Source organism: Suricata suricatta, chromosome 5 (assembly GCF_006229205.1).
Source record: "Suricata suricatta isolate VVHF042 chromosome 5, meerkat_22Aug2017_6uvM2_HiC, whole genome shotgun sequence".
In the NCBI taxonomy this organism is placed as follows: Eukaryota; Metazoa; Chordata; class Mammalia; order Carnivora; family Herpestidae; genus Suricata; species Suricata suricatta.
In genome coordinates this window covers 103441-120561 of record NC_043704.1, presented here as the reverse complement: position 1 = coordinate 120561, position 17121 = coordinate 103441, and the positions used below count along the sequence as shown (strand labels likewise).

Genomic DNA, 17121 nt, shown 5'->3' with positions numbered 1-17121 from the left:
GAGGCGCTGAGGAGTCAGGTGTGCAGCCCCGCCCCCAAGCGCAGATCAGGCGAGGGGGGGGGGAAGGGGGGAAGGGAGGGCAGAAGAGCAGAGGTGCCGCAGAAGGCCGAGGGCGAGAATTCCCAGTTTTAACTCTCGTCAGCTCCACAGAGCAGCAGACTTCAGGTTTCTTTTGTTTTCCACCAGTGGGATTAGGCAGGCCGGGTCACTCTGGAGAAGACAGGGACTTTCCCCGAAACAAAAGGCGTGTCGGCAGCTGCCTGGGAATACTCCTTAGAGTCCCTGTTCTGAGGCTCTGATCGAGCGGCCGCCAGCGCCTCACAGTGTCGTCGCCGCTGCGTTCCTCTTCCCTTGTGGGGTCACTGGTGCGGCTCCGGGGGCGATCAGGCCCCCCTCTGCGGACTCGGGCAGATCTGCCGAAATGAACCCGGTTCTTCCCAGGCTGACGGGCGCTCCCTGAGCCGGTTCCGTTAGTGGCCACGGGGTCCTCGCCCAGCGCCTCGGGGGGCCGGTCTCCGGCGGATCGAGGGGTGCGCGGGCGCCTGCGGTTTGCTTCCCCGGCAGCAAAGGAGGCGGAGACGCCCCCCCAGGTCCGGCAGCAGGGTCCTCGCCCGCCGCCGTCGTGGCTCCGAGGCCGCCTTTCCAGGAAGCCGGCCGTCAGGGGCTCGTACCCAAAGGCCTGAGCCCCTGGTGAGCCCATGGTGTCCCCGGGGCGTGGGGTTTCTATATAGTTTTTACTTCCGCGTCTTCCATATACGGTAGCCCACAAGCATGCGGTCTGATGAAGCGGCCTCATGTTACAAGGTCGTGAGGGCTGTTGTCACACGCGAATAGCAGGGTTGCCGTGAGAGGTTCTTACTTTCCTCTCCTCAGGGAGGCCCACACTCTTCTCTTGCCTGCCCGGGTTCTGAGGAGAAGTGGGATGTAATTTTATCTTTATAACTATGTGGGTGAAGTGGGGTTTTCTTTCTCCTCTGTTGTCCTTAAGGATTTTTTTCTTTTTCTTTGTGTTTTTTGTAGTTTGAAAATGATATGCCCAGGTATGTTGTTGTTGTTTTTAATTTAAAAAGTTACTTATTTATTTTGAGAGAGAGTGAGCGTCAGCAGGGGACGGGCAGAGAGGGGCAGAGAGAATCCCGGGTGGGGCTTGATCTCGTGAACCATGAAGTCATGACCTGAGCCCAAATCAAGAGTCGAATGGTCAGTGGGCTGAGCCAGAAGCAGGCATAGTGTCTTTAAGTGTTTATCCTGCTTAGTGTAATCGAGCTTCCTGGGTCTGTGGGTTGGTGTCTGACATTAATTTGAGGATGTTGTCAGTCATCCTTCTTCAGATATTTCTTCTGTTCTTTTCTCTTTATTCTCCTTCTGGTGTTCTCATTTTGTTTATGTTACATCCTTTGTGTTGTCTTACAGACATTGGGTATTTTGTTCTAGTTTGGTTTTTTTTTTTTCAGTCTTCATTCTCTTTGGTTTTTGGTTTTGGAGGTTACTGTTCTCATATCTTCCAGCTCAGAGATTCTTTCCTCAGGTGATGTGCCCTGTCTCCTAATAAGCCTATCGGAGGCCTTCTTTGTTTCTGGTATAGTATTTTCTTTTTTTTTTATCTTGAACATTTCTTGGGTCTGTCTTAGGATTTTGTTTTCTCTGTTTACACTGCCCGTCGATTCTGCTATTTTTGTCTACTTTATCCATTGGAAGTCTTAGCATATTAATCAGGGTTGTGTTAAATTTTCAGCCTGATAACCAACATCCCTACTTATCTGACTGCATCTGCCGTTGGTCGTGTCTCTTCAAACTGTGTTATTTGCTTTGTAATTTTTTTCAGTTTTTTGTAACGTTTGTTTATTTTTGAGAGGAAGAGAGACAGAACGTGAATGGGGGGAGGGGCAGAGAGAGAGGGAGACACAGAATCTGAAGCAGCTCCAGGCTCTGAGCTGTCAGCAGACCCACAAACCATGAGATCATGACCTGAGCCGAAGTCGGACACTTTACTGACTGAGCCCCCCAGGCGCCCCTTAAATTTATTTTTTGAAGGCAGTCATATTTTCATATATAAGCAATGTATAGTAGCATTTAAAATAGGCTCCAAAACATGAAATACTTAGGTAACATGTGTAAGCTTTGTATGCCAAGAACCAGAACATGCTGATGAATGAAGTCACAGAAAGCCCAAAAAAATGGAATGGTAAGGTGTTTGTGGACTGGAAGACAACATAGTGAAGATGTCTCTTCTCACACTGATCTGTAGATTTAATATAATTCTAGTCAAAGTCTAAGTAGGTTTTATTTTTTTTGTAGATATGACAGGCTTGTTGTAAAATATATGTGGAAAGTAAACTAGCATAGCTGATACAGTTTTAATTAAAAGAAGAGTAAAATTGGAAGAATTAAATACTTGATTTTAAAACAGCATAAAGCTGTAGTCAAGACAGTGTGGTGTTCGTAGAAATATAGACACATAAGTCAGTGGAACAAAATAGAGAAACAGAATCCTAAAAATATAGTCAGTTGATTTTTAACCGGGGAACAACATCAGTTTAATGGAGAAAAGATGGTCTTTTCAACAGAAGTTGGCCATCCATATGCCAAAAAAAAGGAAGAAGAAGAAGAAAAGAAAATGATAAGAAGAAATCCAAGGCTTATACCTTTTACCAAAAAGTTACCTCAAAATTGATTCTAGATCTAATTGCACAGAGTAAAACTGTAAACTTTCAGAAGACATCTTGGGAGAAAAATCTTCATGGGTTAGACAAAGAAAGAGTTTTTAGTTGATTCTTAAAGCATGACCTATTAAGGAAAAAGCTGATATGCCAGGCTTCATCAGAATTAAAAGTATGTCAAGAAAGTGTTAAAAGACAATGTTAAGAAAATAAAAAGACATAGTAAGATTAGGAGAAAATATTTTCAAATCACATATTTAATGTGTATCCTGAATATACAGAGAACTCTCAAAATTCAACAGGAAAAAAGTCAGCAACCTAATTGAAAACTGGGAAAGGACTTGAGCAGATACTTTACCAAAGTGGATATATGGATTAGAAATAAGCATGTGGCAAAACATTAAACCTTGTTAGCCATCAGGGAAATATAAACTGAAACCATAATGAGGTAACCCTACTCACCTATTGAAAGGGCTAAAATTTTAAACACTAATACCGAGTGCTGCGGAGCGACCCAAACTCCTAGTAACCACACAGTCACTCTAGAAGACACTGGCAGTTTCTTATAAAGTTATAGGTACACCTACCAATGGCCCAGCGCTGACACTTCTGGATCCTTACCCTGGAGAAGCACAAGCTGTGTTTACACAGAAACCTGTATGTGAGTGTGCGGGGGACCAGCCCACGCACCAGAGTCTAAGGGTCCCTGAATAGGGGGTTGGTGTTGGCGAAATATCTACAAGAAAGAACACAGACAACATGAATGGTGGAAGAGACCACACTTTACTGTGAAACTTGGTGTCTTATATACCGTAGGTGATTACATCTTTCTTTTAATGATTACATTGTTTGCAACCTCTTAGGATCTTTTCGTGTTTCAGAAAAGATCATTGTTTTCATGGAAGAGAGAACAGAAAGTCAAAGACAGGAATGAGGTACAATACAGAAGATCAAAAAAACATAGTTCATCTCTCAAAATACATCAGCGGGGGTCTTATTTTGCGTATATAGTGTGATATTAACCGAAGCTTATGACAAGGCTATTTTTATTCAAAGGTTCAAACAATAGTCTGTGAGTAAGGTGCCTCTAACTAGGGAGGAAGTCTCAATCAGAAAATCTGCCCATTTACTGAAACCACAATTACCAAGAGGCATGAACAATAGGAGAACTAACCCCAGTCTCTGATCCATTCAGGTCAAGCAGTCAAGTGCACACATTCTCAAGTAGGGGAAACAGGGTCCCATAGGCCACACAGCACTGCACCCCAGTCTCCCAGGACCTATGTTCTTTTTGTCCTGATCCTCAAATGGGGGGAGGGCCAACCGTTATCCAGGGTAGCGCCTTCCTAGACAAGGGACTTTGTGATCACATACGCTCCCCCCGGAGGCTTTGCCGTCACAGTGGGATCACCTCTGCAGGCTTTTTTGGCTGGAGGGGCCCCAACATGAGTGTTCGTACTGGCTCCAATTATAATCACCAGAAAGCTGGAAACAACCCAATGTCCTTCAGCCTTCGCACAAGGGGGTCCTACTGGGCAGTAAAGAATGAACTATCATGGGGCGTCTGGGTGGTTCAGTTGGTCAAGCGTCCAACTCTTGACTTTGGCTGAAGTTATGACTTGGCCGTGTGTGAGATCGAACTTCATGTTGGGCTCTGTGCTGGGCCTGGAGCCTGCTTGGGATTCTCTCTCTCCCCTCCTCTGCCCCTCCCCCACTGATGCATGTATGCTCTCTCCTCCTGTCTCTCTCTCTCGAAATAAATAAACTTAAAAAAAAGAATGAACTATTGATACACAAATGGATAAACCCCAGAAACAACATACTGGCGTAATTAGACTTATATGGAGTAAGTATAACAGTGTGATACGCTAGTAAGAAAAGACAGATGAACAGAACAGGATAGAAGGCACAGAATAGAACCTTTCAGCGAGAAAGAGTTGATATTATGAGTGAAGGAAGCCAGTCTCAAAAGATCATGTACTGTGTGATTCCATTTGTATGTCATTCTCCAAAGGACAAAACTATGGGGGCGGATGCGAATTAGTGGTTACCAGAGGTTGGGCGTGGTGGGCGGAGGTGACCACAGAGGATGTCATGAGGAGTGTTTGGGGCTGTTCTGTATTCTGATTGTGGTGGTTGTTACACAGATCCTTACAAGTGTTAAAATTTATAGAGTAACTGATTTACTTTTGGTAATTTTAAAAAATACAATCAAAAGTGATCCGTATAAAATTTTTGCACGTGAGCATGTATGTATATGGGAGGAGAAGGCCGTGAGCATAACCCACCAGCCAAACGTTGGTTCCTTTTGGGCACTGGGTTTACTCAAGATTTTTATTTTTGTGCTTCTCTGAGTTTTCTAAATTTTCCCTACTGAACAGACTATTACTTCTACAATAATAACTGCGTAAAGTTATTTAAATGGAACAAAAGCCTTCCCGTCCGCTGCAGGATGACGTGCCCCTGGCCTGTGCCCCACTCTCTGGCACACTCTTTGGTTCAGACACAAAGGTTGGCCTCTTGGGACTTCAGCGGCCCCTGTTCTCCGTCTCGGGCGTCACTTGCCACCTGTCCGGGTGTGTCCTCAGGGATCCGTAGCACTCCTCCTTTAATGCCCATGTATTTGAGAAGTGAACTTTCAGTCAACTTCTAGGGTTATGAACATTCTAAGAATCTCCCAGACCAACTTTATAGGGACTGACAGTTAAAACTCTGCAATGCTTAGGGGCTCTTAAAAATGGAGTGCCAACTGACTTGTGAGCGAGGGAGACGGCAAGAGTGAACATCTTTCCTGTTGGCTGGGCCCAGTTCTGAATTCATTCTAAAGTGAGCTGGTGTGACTCCACCCCAGGCTGGGGTGGGATCTGTGACATCCCTGGCGTGGGTTCAAGATAAATCCTCCCAGACTGTGCGTCGCAGATGTGGGCCTCAGTCACCATGTCCCCGTGTGTCTCCCTCCCGGGCAGTTCGAGTTCATGATTGAGTCGATCCTGTACGCCCGGGATGTGTGGCTGAAGGAGGACGGGATCATCTGGCCGACCACGGCCGCGCTGCACCTGGTCCCCTGCAGCGCCGACAGAGACTACCGCAGCAAGGTCCTCTTCTGGGACAACGCCTACGAGTTCAACCTCAGCGCGCTCAAGTGAGTGTGTGCGGCCGCGTCCCGGGGCCGCCCGGCCGGGCGAGCTGCTGGCCTCAGCCCGCGGAGCACCTCCGGGCAGAGCCGGCCGTGGGCCCGCTCTGAGTTCGCTCACGTGCCTCAGAATTGTGCACATTTCTTTCAGGCCCCGAAACTGGTAAAAGATGTGATGGAACTGAAATGTCTTTTGCCATCTAGGTTGTCAAATAGAAGGGGGAAGTCTGGTCACGTTTAAAACCAAGGCCCTTTATAAATATGTGGGTTCTTAACACACAAATAGGTGTCCCTACTTGGAGCTGTATCAGGGATCAGAAAATGTATTTGTGAAGTCATTCCTGATAGTTTGCAAAGGAAGCGATGGTGCAGAACAGTCGATTTCCTAATTTTACACATATGGACGCCCATGTGCAGTTGAGCGTCAGGTTTTACTACAAAATGACTTCCTGGTAAGGCCTTCCCGTTTTAACTGTTGCCTCTTCTAAGAAGGGTGGTGCCAGAAGCTGGCTGCCTCGCCTTCTGAGTACGCGGTGGGCGCTAGGAGAAACCGGCAGCAGCCCTGGAAATGAGGCGGGGGGCCCACTTGGCAGAAACTGCAGGGAACTCCGCTTACATGGAGAGGGCCTGATGAGCCTGGCCACCTGCTCGATGCCCGCGTGGGGAGTTGACGACGAGATGGTGGCCTTGGGCCTTTTTGGGTTTTGTTGAACAATTCAAAAAAAGAAATAATAATGCAAAGGAAAGAAGTCTCCCACAGTTAACTCTCCACCCAAACCCCAAAAGGGATGGAGAGGAAATGTCCCCAGCAGAGCCAGTCTGTCGTTCCTCTAGGGAGAAACGGGGAGGAAGGGCCAGAGAGGGCAGAACAGAGCAGCAAGGAGGTTCCTGTGCTGCCAGATACCCATGTCCAAGCGACAGAGACAGGGTGAGGGCGGGGTCCTCCCGAGACCGGAAAAGACAGAGGAGTGGGTCAGGGTGGACACACACGACGTGTGTGGGGAAAGTTGGGGCATGAGGGGCAGAGGTGGCAAAGTGTCCTGGGACCGCAGAGGAGCCCCTTGACACTTCTTTTCTTCTCCTACCATACGCTGAAATTAAATTCCACATGGATTTAAGAGTTTTGTGCTAAAACATCTGCATCCACCATAGGAGTCCATGGGGGTCCATGTGTTGGGTCTCAGACAGAGAGTCAGCAGGGACCAGGGGCCATGGGGCTTTATTTAGTCTATAAAAATCAACAGCATTTGTGTATCTCAGCATAAATGCAACTTAAAAAGGCAGTGACTACTTAGAGAAGGTTACTTGCTGACAGATCCTAGAGTCAGAAAAGATAAATAGCCAGTGATACAGCCACGTCATGGGAATACGCCAGTCACAAAAACTAAATAAAATCACTGATAAATATTTGAAAAAAATTGTAGCATCATTAGTGATTAAAATGTGAATTAAAGTGAAATGCCATTCTTGCACACCAGATAAGCAAAGATTAAATTAAAACAGCAGTTCTGGATGCCTGCGAGCCGCAGGTGTGATGGGGGAGATGAGGCTGTGAGCCCAGAGCTGCAGGGGCGTCCGGCATCCCCCAACCCCTCCCCCCTGCTCAGGGCGCCGGCGCGCTGCCCTGCACACCCAGCGTGGGGCGCAGGCGGTCATCCAGGGGAACGCTGTTAAATTGCTGTGTGTCCATCAGATGGATTAAGAGATGGGGAACCGGTGGCACAGAAACCATGTGTGCAGAACGGCTTCTGCTTTGCAGAAAAACACAGATAAATGTATCTCTGGGGGAGAAAATGACTAAATAGATCAAGACGTGAAGGCAAGGTTAAGGGGATCCAAGTTTTTTCTTTTTTTTTTTAAATGTTTTTAATGTTTATTTACTTTTGAGAGACAGAGAGAAAGCACAAGTTGGGGAGGGACAGAGAGAGAGGGAGACACAGAATCTGAGCAGGCTCCAGACTCTGAGCTGTCAGCACAGGACCCAAGTGGGGCTCGAACCCACAAACCTTAAGACCATGACCTGAGCTGAAATCGGATGCTTAACCAACTGAGCCACCCAGGTGCCCCTCACATTTTTTCTTTATACTTTTCTATGTTTCCCCAATTCCTTATAAATGCGTAACTATTTTTTCATCTGAAAAATATTAAAAATATGTACATATTGTAGAATCTTTATTAAAATGTTTACTTTTATTTGCTATTTCAGAAGTCACTGCTGCACTTAAGTTTTGAAACATTTCCAGGGTACATAGTAGGTTACTTCGGGCGAGAGTGGCATTCAGCCTGTGGAGCGGGAGGGCGATGACCCTGCCCGTGGCCCGGTGCTCGTGTCTTGTTTAACTGACACGGCACAAGCCCTTCTCCAGGGGGCGCCCGCAGGCCTTTATTACAGAATGACCTAGAACAGGAATATCTGTTCTCTTTCCTGTGGAATATCTTACTGTCCTGTACTCACCCTTCTTTTTACGCTGTGAGGTCAGGTGCCGCGTGAGGTGAAGTCAGGTGAGTGACGGAGGCCTTGTGAAGTAGCCGTAGGCTCCTGCTGACCTTCTGTCAGCCTGTCAGGAGGAGGGTCGCTGGACCCACGACTGCAGAGAGCAGACTGGGTCCGGGCCCTGCTGCGCGTGGTAGAGGTTGCTTCCCACGTGTGCAGACCCCGTGAGTAGGACGTAGCGGGAAGTGCTCATGTCGCTTGCACACTTGCCGGCTGCCATGGGCCCGGCCGCCTGCAGGGACCCTCGCCCTGCCTTGGTGCCCTCCCCACAGCCAGTGGCTTGGAATTCCTGCTGGTGCTGAGGAAGAGGGAGGACTGTTGTCTTGCGTGTGAGCGTCAAAGCCGAGCTGCTGGCGCCCGACCCTGAGGGTTCGTTTGACCTTTTCCTAGATCGTTAGCGATTAAGGAATTTTTTTCGAAGCCCAAGTATAACCACATCTTGAAACCGGAAGACTGTCTCTCTGAACCGTGTACCATCTTACAGTTGGACATGAGAACTGTGCAGATTGCAGACCTGGAGGTGAGCGCTGCGCCTTCCTGTCACTTTAAGTAGGCGATCCACACACCCCGAACTTGCTGTGCAGATAAGTGAATTCATGAACTTAGCCTTTGATTTTTCCAGTCTTTTTTCTTTATATTCTGATTTTGTATTTTATATTTTTATATTATTTTCTTTATAGTTAATCTCTTTAGCATCATCATCTATCTTTATATTGATGTATGATATTTTCACCATCTTCAGATTTTAATTTTATCCAATTTCATCGTGGACTTTGAACTAAAATTTTTTTCTAAGTTTTCTTAGCTACTGTTGACGACAAAATTCTTCATACTTTCACTTACCCTGTATTGCCACAAGGTGGCATCTGGGGGTTCAGCATGTCTCATTTTCAGGGTGTGCTCTGAGGTGTGGGAGTCTGAGAGGCACTCAGGAGGGCCAAACAGCTTGGGGACTGAACTGTTGAGTCTGCAGCTAGTTTTGCAGCATAGAGACCCAGGCTGGAACTTTCTATCTATGCAAAGAATTAAGAAGAAAAAGCATCCCACTCAAATTTGGGGGCAGAATATTAGGCATGTGAGGCCCAAATTGCTTGAAACCTTTTGTGATTATCTGCAGCATTTGAATTTATGATGCAAACTTTAATCCTTTCCTGAGGAGGAAATTTTGTGTGGTTACGTTCGGCTAAACTAGCAAGTGGCAGACCCGTTAACGCCCGACACGGGTGGCGGCTGCTGCTGCGGTGCGGGGCCGCGCTGCTGCTGCTGCGGCTCCCGGGGGCTCCGGCCGCGTCCCTCTCTCATCGTTTGCTTGAACACAGACAATGAAAGGCGAGCTGCACTTCGAGATCAGGAAAGCCGGCACTCTACATGGATTCACAGCCTGGTTCAGTGTTCGCTTTCAGAGCCTGGAGGAGGACGAGCCACAGCTGATGCTGAGCACGGGCCCGTTCCACCCGTGAGTGCGTGCCCCGCGCAGGTGGCCCCACGGCCCTCGGAAGGGCTGGGATGGTTCCTGTGCCTTCAGGGTGTTGCGTGACAGCCTTAGAGGACGAGCAGTCCTGGGCTGTTGACCTGGACCCCAGTCGTGGGCCACAGCGAGCTGGCGGCGGGCGGCCCACCTGCTCCTGCCCTGGTGTCCCTGGGCTGGCCCCTGCCCCCTGCAGGAAGAGGAGCAGACTTGGTCTTCCTCCGTTGCCCTGGACGCTGCTGCCTCCGCTTTCCGTGGTCTAACACAAGCACGGGCAACAGAACTCGGGGGCTGTAGACTGGGGAAGGCCAGTGTTTCTTGAGGGACGTTTTGTGTGCGGTAATGATGCACACTTGCTCGTGTTTGCTGCTTCAGTGCTGGACACGGCGGCCCCGGGGAAACGCTGCCTTCACCTGGGGCCTTTTTTCCCATGTTCAGTAACTGCCCTGGACCAGAGGTGAGGCGCCGGCTGTGGCGGGGGGCCTGGAAGGACCCCAGCTGTCCTCCCGTAAAATGGGAGCAGGGCTGAGGAGCTGTTTGACCAGAGTGCCCGGGCGGTCTTCCGCTGGTGCGTCCTACGCAGCTGGTGTGGGGCAGGCGGGGCGCCGAGCCCGGGCCCGGGGAGAGACCCGGACAGGGGCTGAGGCGGGAGGGAGCGGGGCCTGCCGCGTGCAGCCGTGGGGCTCACGCCCAGCATGTGGCATCAGCCGCGCGCGCTCAGCCAAGCCAGGCTGTCAGAGCTGGTCCAACCTGAGGAGCTCGGGAGTGTGACCATTTTCCCCAAAGGTTACAGCTGTCATGCTCCCCTCAGCCTGACTCCCAGGAATGACGATTTGTTTGGACTGCAGAAACTAGCGGTTGGGCCCTGGCAGCTTAGGGACTGAGCAAGGGGCTTTGGGTGGATGCCCACTGTGCCAGGGTGCAAGGGGCCAGGCACCTACTGCATGACCTTGTGTCCCCTGGGCCCCCAGGGCAAGCCTCCTTCACCCTCCCGGAATCTGGGCAGCGTCCAGGAGCTGGATCCTGGCTGGGTTGTAACTCAATCCCGGCACCCATGAAGGCCGTTTGGGTCGTGGGGCGGGGGGATGTGTGTTGTGCGGTAAGCCCGGGAAGTCAGGCTCCGGAGAGGTGACCCCACGCCCCGTGTCTTGCAGCACCACCCACTGGAAGCAGGTGCTGTTCATGATGGACGAGCCCGTTTCTGTCCTCATGGGAGATGTGGTCACTGGCTCAGTTGTGCTGCAGAGAAACCCCGTGTGGAGGAGGCACATGTCCGTGGCACTGAGCTGGTCCGTCACTTCCACACAAGACCCCACATCGCAGAAAGTAAGATCCTTAGCTATAAAGTCAGGTGCTAGGGCGCTGGTCCTGGGCCATGGGGCTGTGGTGATCACATGGCCTTGTCTGTCAGGATCACTTTTCTAACCTTCCTGAGGGGAAATGGATGCTGTTAGTTGCAGAACAGGAAACAGGTGCAAGAAGGTGAGTCTGTGAGGGCCGAGGCCCAGCCCAGCCAAGGGCCACCACTTCCTGTGTCCAGGAGGCCCCAGTGGAGAAACAGGGCTGGGGGCTGACCCTCTGCGGGGGCCTTTAGGTAGTGGGTGATGTAGGCATGTGGTGTGAGTCACCTTCCGACTGTGGCAGCGGCTTGAGGCCTGAGGAGCCATCCTTCCCGCAGAGAAACGGTGGGGGCCGCCTGGTGGGGCCTTTGGTGTCCTGTCTCACAGAGGCTGCTGAACAAAGGGTTCTCTTCTCAGACTCAGAGTTACTGTAGGACAGAAAAGAAAATCAAGTGGCTTGCCCCTATGTCTTGATACCTATTTTATGCTTTGTTTTATAATTTTATGTTAAAATTTTAATGTTTGTCATTAAAAAAATTCCTGTCTCTGAACATCATTCTTTTGTATCCTGCATGTTAATCAAATTGAAGTGATTTATTATTTGATGGATTTGTTTTCTTTTTCAGGTTGGAGAAAAAGTCTTTCCCATCTGGAGATGACAGTTGACGTCCTGTGGGAAGCAGCGTGCAGATAGTGCAGGAATGAGCCCGAGCGGAGGAAGACGCCCTTGGACGTGAGCACACGTTCCTGTGAAAGCCGTGAACGCTCTCGGCCGGGCAGGGGTGCCCCCCGGAGCTGGGGCTCGGTCCCCGTCGGGCTCCTCCACAGACAGCTGTGCTCGGGCTTGGCAGGAGCTCCCTCACCACTGTCCCTGCCTGTGTCTGTCCTGTAGAAGTAGGCTGTGTTTCCAGGTGTCCGCCAGTGGTGTCCACAGTGCTGCCTTGTGGGTAAGTTGGTGGCACAGTGTCCCTAAGCTAGGTTTAGTTCTCAACCTGTAGGACACACACATCGACCTTGTATGCCTGTGAAAGTGACTGTCCACGCCTCATGTGCTCGTGGTGTCCCCGCCATCCTGGTCCCTCCCTCACCGTGCAGAGTGTGGGACTGCGCAGGGCCGTGCAGGACCTGGAGGTGGCCATGCATGTGACGGGCTCTGCATGGATAGTACAGTTGTAGAGATGTCTTCCAGATAAATTATGTGTTGGCACATAGCACGTGCTCAATAAATATTTTTAAATAAATGAATGTTGGTGTGTGTCTTGTTTCTATGTGCACACGTTAGTTTTACAAGCATGGGATGTGCTGTATGCATTGCTTTGTAGCTTTTCTCATCTAAACATGGAGAAACTTCCATGCCTGTAGGTATGTGTCTACATTTTGGTGTGTGTATTGTTTTGAATTTTAGTTAACTTTTTATTGAACTATAAAATATATACCCCCAACCGCATAGGTCACATGTGTACGGATGGGTGAAATATCTTTTGTGTTCTTTTAAGTTTATTTATTTACTTTTGAGCGAGAGAAAGCATGAGCAGGGGAGGGGCGGGGCGGGGGGAGAGAGAATCCCAACGAGGATCCTCCATCTCAGCCTGGAGCCGGACATGGGGCTTGAACCCACAAACTGTGAAATCCTGGCTTGAGCGGAAATCGAGTCAGATTCTCAACCGACTGAAGCACCCAGGTGCCAGAGGTGGGTGAGTTTTCATCGAGTGGACGTCCGTGTAACTCGCACTCAGGCCAGACGCCTCAGCCCAGTAGGGGCCTAAGGCCCTTTCCACTCGGCACCCTCCAAGGATAATGCCCATCTTCTGACACCACAGATCACTTTGCCTGGTTTTGAACATTGTATGAGTGGAATTATAAATGGTCTGTTTTCTATAAACTGAATATTTATGTCTTCCCAAAATTCATAGGTTGGACACTAGCCCCCAGGGTGATGATGTTAGGGGACAGGGCCTTTGGGAGGCGGGCAGGCCGTGAGGAGGAGCCCCCATGATGGGATTCGTGCCCTTCCAGGCGTGTCCGGGAGCGCGTCGCCCCTGCCCCCGCGTGAGGACCCAGCCGCGGGAGGCCGTCTGAGAGCCAGAGTCTCTCCAGACCCCCACGGGCTGGCGCCTTGATGGACGGCCAGACCCCAGACCGTGAGAAATCAGTTCATGTTGTTGAAGCTGCCCGGTCAGGGTGGCCTGGGGTGGCAGCCTGTGGCGTAAGACGGTGCCCTGTTGTGTCTGCCTTCCTTGGTTCGTGTGACGTTTGTGAGACTCGTCCACGGGTTGTGTGCACACGCGGCCTTTGTGTCGCCGCGTGGCACCCTGCCGTCTCACGTCCGGCGCTGCGGGTCTTCGTCCTCGGCTGGGCCGCTGCGCTGGCTCCCGTGTCCAGCTACCTGGGCTGGTGGGGCGCGTGTTTGGGGCACGAATGTGTGTGCACGTGTCTGTCGGGGACACACCTGGAGTTGAGGGGCGGACGGCCAGATTGCCCTTCAAAGTCCGAGAGCTTTGTGTCCCTCAGCGCGGCAGTGCCTGTTGCAGCCCGCTGCCGTCTGGGCCCCTCGTCCCCCCTGCCTGGTGGGTGTACGGATGTAGGGATCAGCGTCTGTTCCTCATTAATTTTGTGGGGGGTCTTGATGCAGTCTGGCTGGGAGTCCTTCAAAGACTCGTTCTGTGAACTTCTCCTCTGGCTTGTTCTTCCCTCTCTCTGGAGTATTTTGATAAACAGAAGTCTTTCTTAAGTTTTGTTTCGTTCAGGTTGACACTATTTCTCTTTATGATGAACTCCTCCTGTCTCCTGGTTAAGGGTTCTTTTCCTAGTCTAAGCTCTCTAAGATGTTCTCCTGGAGTCTCTTCCAGAGCTTCTGTTGTTCTTACCTTGGGCGCACAGATCAGCACTCTACCTGGTCTCGGTTTCTGTCACCGATGGGAGCGGGGGTTGGGATTGACTTTCCCGCCCGGGCAGGTGCTTAGATCATTGATTTTCAACGTTTTCCTTTCCAGCGTGTGCACCAGCACTTGAATTTTCCTCTCGGCTGCCTCTGTCACAACGTATCTTGATATATTTTTAGTGTCTCCTAATTTCAGGTATTTTCTAATTCCAATTACAATTGTTTCTGTTGTGCCATGGGGTTTTTGTTTTGTTTTGTTTTTAGAAATTGTGGCTTAATTTCAAAAAATGGGATTTTCTGCTTATTTTTTCTTAGTCTCTAGCTCGATTCCGCTGTGGTCAGAGGACAGCCTGCGTGACTTCAGTCCCGAGCGGTGCTCACAAGTATTCGGGAGGACGGCGTGTCCTGGAGTTGGACACAGAGCTCTCAGTGCACCATTGAGATCCAAGTGTATCAGTTGTGTTGCTCAGACACTTGCATCTTGACTGATACCTGTGTCCGCTTGTTCTCTCGGCAGGATTTAAAGTCTCTCAGTCTTCTCATGCGTCCAGAACAAAGCACCACAGGCCGGGTCTCTGAGGCAACAGGAATTTAACTCTGGAGGCTGGGAAGACCGAGGTCAAGGAGCAGGACGGTTTGGTTCCCAATGGCGCCTCCTCCTCGATGCGTCCGCCCATGGCAGGGAGAGGGAGCATGGCTCTTTGGTGTCTCTTCCCCTGAGGACACATCTGACTGGCTGAGGGCTCTACCCCAGTGACCTCATTTCACCTAAGTGCTTCCTTAAAGCCCCTGTCCCCAAATACACTTGCACTGGGGTTAGGGCTTTGCCATGTGCTGAACGTCGGTGGCCCTCCAGAGTTCCTGGGCTGAAGTCCCCCGGTGTGATTGTGCCCGGAGCTGGGGTCTGTGGGCGGTGATTAGATCATGAGGACGGAGCCTGCATGAGTGGGGTTAGTGCTCTCATAAGAGACCCCAGAAAGCTGCCATGTCCCTTGCTCCACATGAGGGAGCAAGAAAGCCATTTGGAAACTAGGAAGCAGGTTCTCAGCAGACGCTGAATGTGCCTGCGCCTTGATGTCGGACTCCGGCCTCCAGAACCATGAGAAACGGCTTTCTGTTATTAGCCACCCAGTCCGTCGTCTTCTGTTACGACAGCTGGAGCAGACAGGCCTCAACAGGGAATCTGGAGGACACAGCTTGGATCATAGCATCTGCCTCCTGGCCCCCCAAATTCATGTCGTTCTGCCATGCAAAATACGTTTATTCCGTTCCCAGCAGCCCCAGAGTCCCAACCCATTCCAGCACCTGCTTGCTCCAAAGCCGCCTCTACACCAGACCTCGGGGCAGAATTCTGGAATGGGACCAGCACATTGGAGACCCTGTGCTCCAGAGGAGAACGCGGAGGAACAAAAGGGTTAAATCCCAGGGAGGTAAATTCCACCAGCTGCCCAGGATCCCTGACCCCGTGGGTCGGACGCCCGCCGGGGCAGCAGCCCACCCCGCTGCTCTCTGGGGAGGAGAGCCGGTGGTGGGCGCGAGGCCCTGAGGCCCGTCCCTCTGTCGCCAGCACGCGGCCTCCGGACCGGCCTCCCTCCGGCTTGTAACCGCTGCGCAGCCTTGCCCTCCAGCGTTTTATCACGTTGTCTCTGGGTAAACTCTTTATTTTAATTTTATTTTCTAGTATTTATTTTATTTTATTTTTAGAGTGAGAGAGAGAGAGAGTCACTGCAGGGGAGGGGCAGAGAGGGATAGAGAGAATCTCAAGCAGGCTCCGCACTGGCAGCTCAGAGCCTGATGTGAGGCTCGAACTCACAAACTGAAATCATGACGTAAGAGCCAGATGCTTAACTGCACCCAGTTGCCACTCTGCGTAAACCTTTAAATAGCCTGGAGCTCACAGAATGTCTTGAATCTGTGGGTTGATACTATTCATCAGTCTTAGACCATTCTGGAGACTTTTGCTTTACGTGTTTCTGCCCTGTTTTCTCTCTTCTCTGTGTTGGCTTCCAGTTAGTTACACTCCTGGTAGCAGACTGCTTGCAGTGCCCCCCTGACGCGGCAGCCTTCGTCACTTCTCATTCTTCTCCCCACCTGTGCCTCTGCTTTGCTCTAAGTTCCATGACCTCTTCGCCACCTCCTGCTTAGTCTCTTCCATGTCTGACCCTGGGTCCCTGGGGCACTTCCCAGGCTGTGGCCGTGGTGAGTGCGGGTACTCAGGACACAGATCCCCTGCTTTCTTTTCACCACCTGGGAGACACCCAGCAGAAGGTGCGGATGACCTCCCAGCCTGGAGGACAGGAAGAGGGGAGGCGGACCTGCGCCGGCAGGACGGAACTTCCCTTGGAGTGCCAAGTGGGAGGGACAGCCCGGAAGAACTGCCCTAACTTGCCGGGTCACCTGTTGTCATAGGGTGTCTGTGGTTGCGGGTGCCAAGGAAGCTGAGTGTCAGTGTGGCACCTGGAGACCACTGCAAACCAAGTGGGGGGTGGGTGAGCCCACAGGCGGTGCAGTTGAGCCGGGATGCAGGCTGTGCCTGGGTCATCTGGTGGGGGAGGGGGAGGTCACTCTGTAGGTCTGGCCGGAGCCTGTCTGTAGACTGTGGAGATCTCCCAGCCAGAGAGGCTGAGACTCCAGCCCCATGAGGATGCGCAGGAGGCTTGGGTGCATGAAGCCACACCGGGCTACCGTCCCCTGGGTGTTGGAGGTGAGTGCCCAGCCAGCAAGAAGGGCCAGGCCTGGGGAGGAGTCTGGGAGACGGTGAGGGTCCTAGTAACAGGTGGGGCGCTGTCAGGGAGGCGGCCCTGTCTCCAGCTGGCTCACCCACTGGGGCAGGGCCACTGCGGCCTGGGATTGAGGGTCCCCCGCTCACCACCTCCCTGCACCACAGCCATGTCCTAAATGGAGAGAAGTGGGTGCCCAAGGGCTAGGGGAAGTTGCAAAGGGTGTCTCTCTGGCTGATCCTGTGACTCAAGGTTCCCATCGCAACCGAAGAAGAGGGGCAGTGCTCACCAGAAGCCCGGACTTGCCAGGGCCACAGAGCACACAGTCTCCGTGCCGGGCCGGAGCCCAGGTTGGGTGCATGGGGGCTTGGTCCTCACGGCGCCCCTTTCTTGTTAGAGGGGCGCGCTCTCTGCAGCACATCTGG

At 51.3% G+C, this 17121-nt stretch overlaps 1 protein-coding gene across 1 annotated transcript in view; it reads left to right on the top strand.

Annotated features, from left to right (window-relative positions):
- The window catches only part of PRMT2 (protein arginine methyltransferase 2), a 39528-nt gene extending 27188 nt beyond the window's left edge, over positions 1–12340 (top strand). The window contains exons 7-11 of the mRNA XM_029938803.1: positions 5627–5802; positions 8678–8807; positions 9607–9743; positions 10910–11081; positions 11722–12340. Of these exons, the coding sequence (XP_029794663.1) occupies positions 5627–5802; positions 8678–8807; positions 9607–9743; positions 10910–11081; positions 11722–11754 (648 nt within the window). The 3' untranslated portion in view covers positions 11755–12340. The remainder of the gene's footprint in view (positions 1–5626; positions 5803–8677; positions 8808–9606; positions 9744–10909; positions 11082–11721) is intronic.
- Positions 12341–17121: the final 4781 nt, after the last annotated feature.